The sequence below is a fragment of the Zingiber officinale genome, chromosome 1B, assembly GCF_018446385.1.
Source record: "Zingiber officinale cultivar Zhangliang chromosome 1B, Zo_v1.1, whole genome shotgun sequence".
NCBI lineage: Eukaryota > Viridiplantae > Streptophyta > Magnoliopsida > Zingiberales > Zingiberaceae > Zingiber > Zingiber officinale.
The window spans coordinates 168,538,883-168,544,193 of record NC_055986.1 but is presented as its reverse complement, the minus strand read 5'-3'; the positions used below and the strand labels follow the sequence as shown (position 1 = coordinate 168,544,193).

Here is a 5,311-nt window from a genome sequence, read left to right as displayed (position 1 = left end):
AAGAAACAAGGTGTTGTTGGTGCAGTTTGCACTAACAGTCTAACTCAGATTTTGATGAATAACAAGTAAGTTGAGTTAGATTTTGTTGTGATTTAACCACTTGATTAAGTGTGCAAGAGAAGTCTAGATAGGTCTGACTAGATATCTGGTAGGAAATCCAACTAGGTCAACGGGTCGATCGGATAGCTGGTACAAAGTCCAGATAGGTCGACGGGCTAACTAGATATCTGACGAGAAGTCCAGCTAGGTCAACGGGCCGATCGGATAGCTGGCATGAAGTCTAAATAGGTCGACGGGTTGACCGGATGTCTGGTAAATTGGTAAGTTAAAGTAAGTAACTAGAGGAGAGTGACCTTGTGAGGACCCGTCCTGGTTAAGGGACAGTAGACGTTGGTCAGTTTAGTTCCATTTGTGATCCCTAAATTGAGACCTTGATTAGTTTCTGGTCCTGGGAGGACAGGAACTAATTACTGCTCTTTATTATTAATTATTATTGTCCTTGTGTTGCAGGTTATTTGGACTAACATTGTTTTGTAGGACAAAGAAGAAAATTCACCTTCGAATGAACAGTGTCCGAAGGCGCCTTTAAGCAGTGAAGGTGTAATCGTACTGTTCATAGAAGGCACCTTCCATGCCTATGGAAGGCGCCTTCCACAGGATAAATTTTGGACGCAATCTCGAATAAGTACCGGGTTGCTCGGGATCAAATTTACCAAGTTGAAGGCGCCTTCAACAGCTATGGAAGGCACCTTCCAAACCCCATTTAAGGCAGTCTCGAGAAGGCTTTGGAAGCACACTGATATATGAGTTACTGTACATCCGTTTGAGCTTCCGACTGCTCTAAACTTTCGCTACGACTTTGCTGCAAAGCTACTGCGTCCGACAACTGTTCCGAGGACTTTCAATCGTGATCGATAGACCAACAATGACACACGAGCACAAGATCTATTACAGGGCCGGGTTTCAACCTGCCCCATCGGGACGAATTTGTTACAGGGCCGGATTTCAATCCACCCCGTTGACATCCCTACACACAATGTCACTAAGCAAGTGATAGATATCTTGGCTCACCTCGGCCCAAGAATCACAGATATAACATTAAACAAACTTACATTATTCAAAATCAGCATTAATTGTTTCGAAATTGAGAATTTAACATAATGCATAGTATAAAAATGTACGCCAATGGTAGCACACAGAGTCAGTTGTTGTCTAACTCTGTGCGCTAGCTGTTTCTGCTGTAGTAGATCTGGCTGCTATCTGTACCTCCAGCTTCTTGCAAGACTTTCCTTCATTCAATTTATTTCAATGCAAGGAATATGCTTGATCTTGTGATAATCTTCTCCAGTATCCTTGTTAACCCTTCTCTCTATCATTTTCATTCCTCTTAGGTAAATTTGATTGAGCTCAGTCAATCTTGCAAGTCCCTCTGGTAGCATTCTCATATTTTTGCAGTTCCACAGTCTTAGTTCCCGAAGGAAAGGCATTGCTCCGTCTCCCACTTCCCACTGCTCCAAGGTTCTCAATCTATACAGTTCGATCTCTTGGAGACTAAGAGATCCTCCCTTTGGAAACACCAAAACTCTTCCTACAAATGCACCAAAACGTAATCGAAGAATCTGAAGGTTTGCGAGAGATGCGAGCATTGCAATATCTTCATCCTTTTCCAACCTTGTTTCACTAATAAAGAGAGAGATCAGGTTGGAAAATATCATGGAATTTTCTGCCTCTATGTGAATCCTTGCAGGCCTTACCAAAGGTCCACACAAATACAGAAATTGAATATGATGGTAGCAAGATGAAGTTAGGACGCTCATCGGCAACGATTCTCCAACCAAACCCAATTTCTCGAGTCGGAAAAGATTCTGGACTGCATTGGCTAAAGCATCCTCGTCAGAGATTGAAATGCTTTTCAAATACAATGCTCGAATATTTCTCAGCTTCTCCAGTGCACCATCACATACCCATGGACCAATTGAAATATTCTCAAGTGTCCGAATGTCTTCCAAGCAGTAGGATGCCGCTTTAGGCATGCTCATATTCTCTTCAGTGAGGAATACATGTCTCAGTGTTCGGATTTTCCAAAATGCATCCGGCAAATGTTGAATCTTAGTACCGTATATATTGAAAGTCTGCAAATGGATGAGGTTTCCAATAGATGAAGGCAGCTCCTTCAGGTTTGATCGTTCCAAATTTAGATACCTTAACAGGATCAAGTCCCCAATCTCCTTTGGTAAGTGTTCAATGGGTAGTTCCTGCAAATCCAAGACCCTGAGAAACTTCGCTCCAGGGATGGCAACTGCCAGCATTCTCTTAAAACCTTCATTCCGACAAGTTACAAGTGACCGTAGTTTAGTGGTAGAACAGTTCAATGAGATATGGTCGTTGACATTTTCAGTGACACTGAGACGCCGTAAAGATCTTGGATCGTCACCTATGTCATCAATGGACCTGAAGAAGTTAAGCTCACGAGCTTCATGACGTGCTAGATCAAGAAGAAGATCATGAATGCGAATTTCGTGGCTATAATACATCCGACCCCTTTCTATTTGTAACATGGACCTCTCGGTCAAATCATTCAAATATGCCTCCGCGAGGTCCTCCATTGTTTGATCCACTTTGTCATTCGTTTGTATGAAACCCTCAGCGATCCATAAATGTATTAACCTCTCTGCCCAAATGCTATAGTCCTCAGGAAAGGCTGCAAAATAGAGGAAGCAAGGCTTCAAATGATGCGGAAGATCATGGTAGCTGAGAGCTAATATTCTTTGGATTTGGTCTTCTCCTTCTCTGAATTCACGAGAAATATGTTCCATCTTTTTCCTCCAGTTACTAGCTTGACTTGTACCTCTCAAAACTCCTCCGAGTACCACAATGGCAAGAGGCAGCCCTTTAGTTTTTTTGAAGATATCTTCCTTGAATCGCTCAAACTCTGGTGGGCAGCATGTCGTGCGGAAAGCTTTCCTGCAGAACAAATTCCAGCTCTCTTCGACATTCCAAAATTTTAGCTCGTGTGGAGGAACATCTGCAACGTTTGCAACATTCATCTTGCGCGTGGTCAGCAGCACTCTGGATCCTGCCGATTCTTTTGGGAAAGCTGCTTTAATGGCGTTCCAAGCTGCCACCTCCCAAATATCATCCATCACGACTAGATACCTTCTGTCGCGCAAGTGCTCCGACAACTTTTCCTTCATCTCTAGTTCTTCCATACCTTTAACTTGCTCATCCTTGAAGTCGAACACTTTCTTGACAATGGTGCACAAGAGTTCTTTGAGCTCATACTTCTGTGACACGGACACCCATGCCTTGCACTGGAAATAGTTTTTGACATCTGCGCTCTTGTAGATCTTATTAGCCAGCGTTGTTTTGCCCAAACCACCAGGACCAACAACCGAGAGGACAACGCGAGTTGTTGAACCAATGTCAAACAGTTGCCTTTTGATGCCTTTCATGTCTTCGTCAAAACCGACAATGTCTTCTTCTAGTTCAAATCTGTAGATGTAATGCCATTTATTAGCGTATAATCTCTCTTGATGTCGAAATTCATGCGATCATGAGTAAGAAGAGATGCTTGCACCAAGTTTTAGTTCTAACCTAATTGTCCACTAGAGCACATCTTTGAAGATCCAACAAAGTTAACCATGAAGATGCTAATAGATGGAAAACGATTGTTAATGAGAATTATTTACCTTCGAGCAAGCGTTGCGTCAGCCGCAGAGGAAGATGAGAAGGAGGAGGAGGTGGGCAAGGAGGACGAGCATTGGATGCCAAGTTGCGACGCTTGTTTGCATACATCTTGAAATCTAGCATGGATGTCCCGCAGGCGCCTCGCGAGCAGATGGCGAGTGATCGAGGATCCGGGAGGGGAAGGCGGCAATCCGTCGGAGACGGCTCTTCCAGCATCCAGCGGCTGAAGCGCGGCCTAGCAGCATCGCGTATTCGTCCACCAGGTCCTCCATCTCGAACACCGAGTTCCGGATCTGCCTCATCCACTCCTGCAAACAGTTGCTTTGCTCGTATCTGGGCTTCTGGTCGGCATCCCTGAGAAAGGATTGAATCAGTGCCAGTGTTTCCGTCAGCGACTTGATCTCTGCACCCACGTTGAGGAGGCCGGAAACCTCGCTGGAAGCAAGCTCGCCCAGCTTCTCCAGCACCAAGTTCACCACCGTAGATGCCATCTCTGTGTTCTCTGCAAGTCAATTGAACTACTAAGCCAGTGCAGATATTAATTAGGGCGGATGAGTGATGACCAACTTGTTAACATAATAACAAGTCAAAGTCAACTATCAGTCTTAAGTTCACACTAAGCACATTGTATAATAGAATCATCTACAAATCCAATTGTAAACTAAACCTAAAATCTTCTCCATCAGCTTTTCTAGCAGGCAATAAACAACTAATTTATCATGCTAGTTAATTATTGAAGAAGAAAAGTGACGTCGCTCGTCTCAAACAGCTTGGTATATTATGCTAATTAATTATATTTCATATGTTATTTAATACGGTAATTTGATGTATATAGGTTTCGGCATTTATAAAAAAAAAACACATTATATTTTAATAATTATCAAAGATATGCTCTTCTCCTCGCCAACCTCCCACAAAAATATATATATATATATATATATATATATATATATATATATATATATATATATATATATATATATCATTTAGCGACGGAATTATACTTCCGTCTCTAATTAGAGAATTAGAGACGGAACTATATTTCCGTCTCTAGTTTGATCGTTTTAAATTTTAAAATGAGTGAATTCGTAAAGATTAACGATGGGAATACATTATCTGTCTCTAAATAGAGATGGATATTTTGATTCCGTCTCTAATTAGCGATGAAATATTTATTCTATCGTTATTCAGATAGAAATTAAGTCCCACCGAACGAGTATATAGAGACGGAATTATATTTCCGTCTCTAACTAGAGACGGAACTCTTATCTCCATCGCTAGGTTCGGGATTTAAGGCACAGAACCCGTCTTCAACCTCTCCACTTTGGCGTCCTCTTCGTCTCCGACATTTCTTGTCGGTGCTGGACTCCGACTTGGCTTGACGCAGTCTTTTCGTCATCTTCGCCAACGAGCTTCTTCCTTGCAGAATGCGCTCCTATGCTGGTGATTTCTTTTTTCTCCTCAATCTCTCTTTTCCTTTGTTGTTTCTTCTCTTTTTCCAGATCTAGATCTATTTTTTCCCCTCTTATTGTCTGTTAATCAATTTCGAATCATCTCCTCTATATTCCGTCTGGGAAGATCACGTGTTGTTGTCTGACACATTGGATGTTTACACTTCGACAAA

General features: G+C 42.2%; 1 protein-coding gene across 1 annotated transcript; it reads right to left on the bottom strand.

The window, feature by feature from the left end:
- Nucleotides 1-1,064: 1,064 nt before the first annotated feature.
- LOC122044941 (disease resistance protein RPP8-like) lies at nt 1,065-4,223 on the bottom strand. Its single transcript, XM_042604975.1, has 3 exons — nt 3,809-4,223; nt 3,632-3,650; nt 1,065-3,492 (listed from the first exon to the last, which is right to left on the bottom strand). Exons 1-3 carry the CDS (start codon nt 4,176-4,178, stop codon nt 1,296-1,298), a joined length of 2,586 nt encoding a protein of 861 aa, XP_042460909.1. The 5' UTR covers nt 4,179-4,223; the 3' UTR covers nt 1,065-1,295.
- Between the last annotated feature and the right edge of the window lie 1,088 nt (nt 4,224-5,311).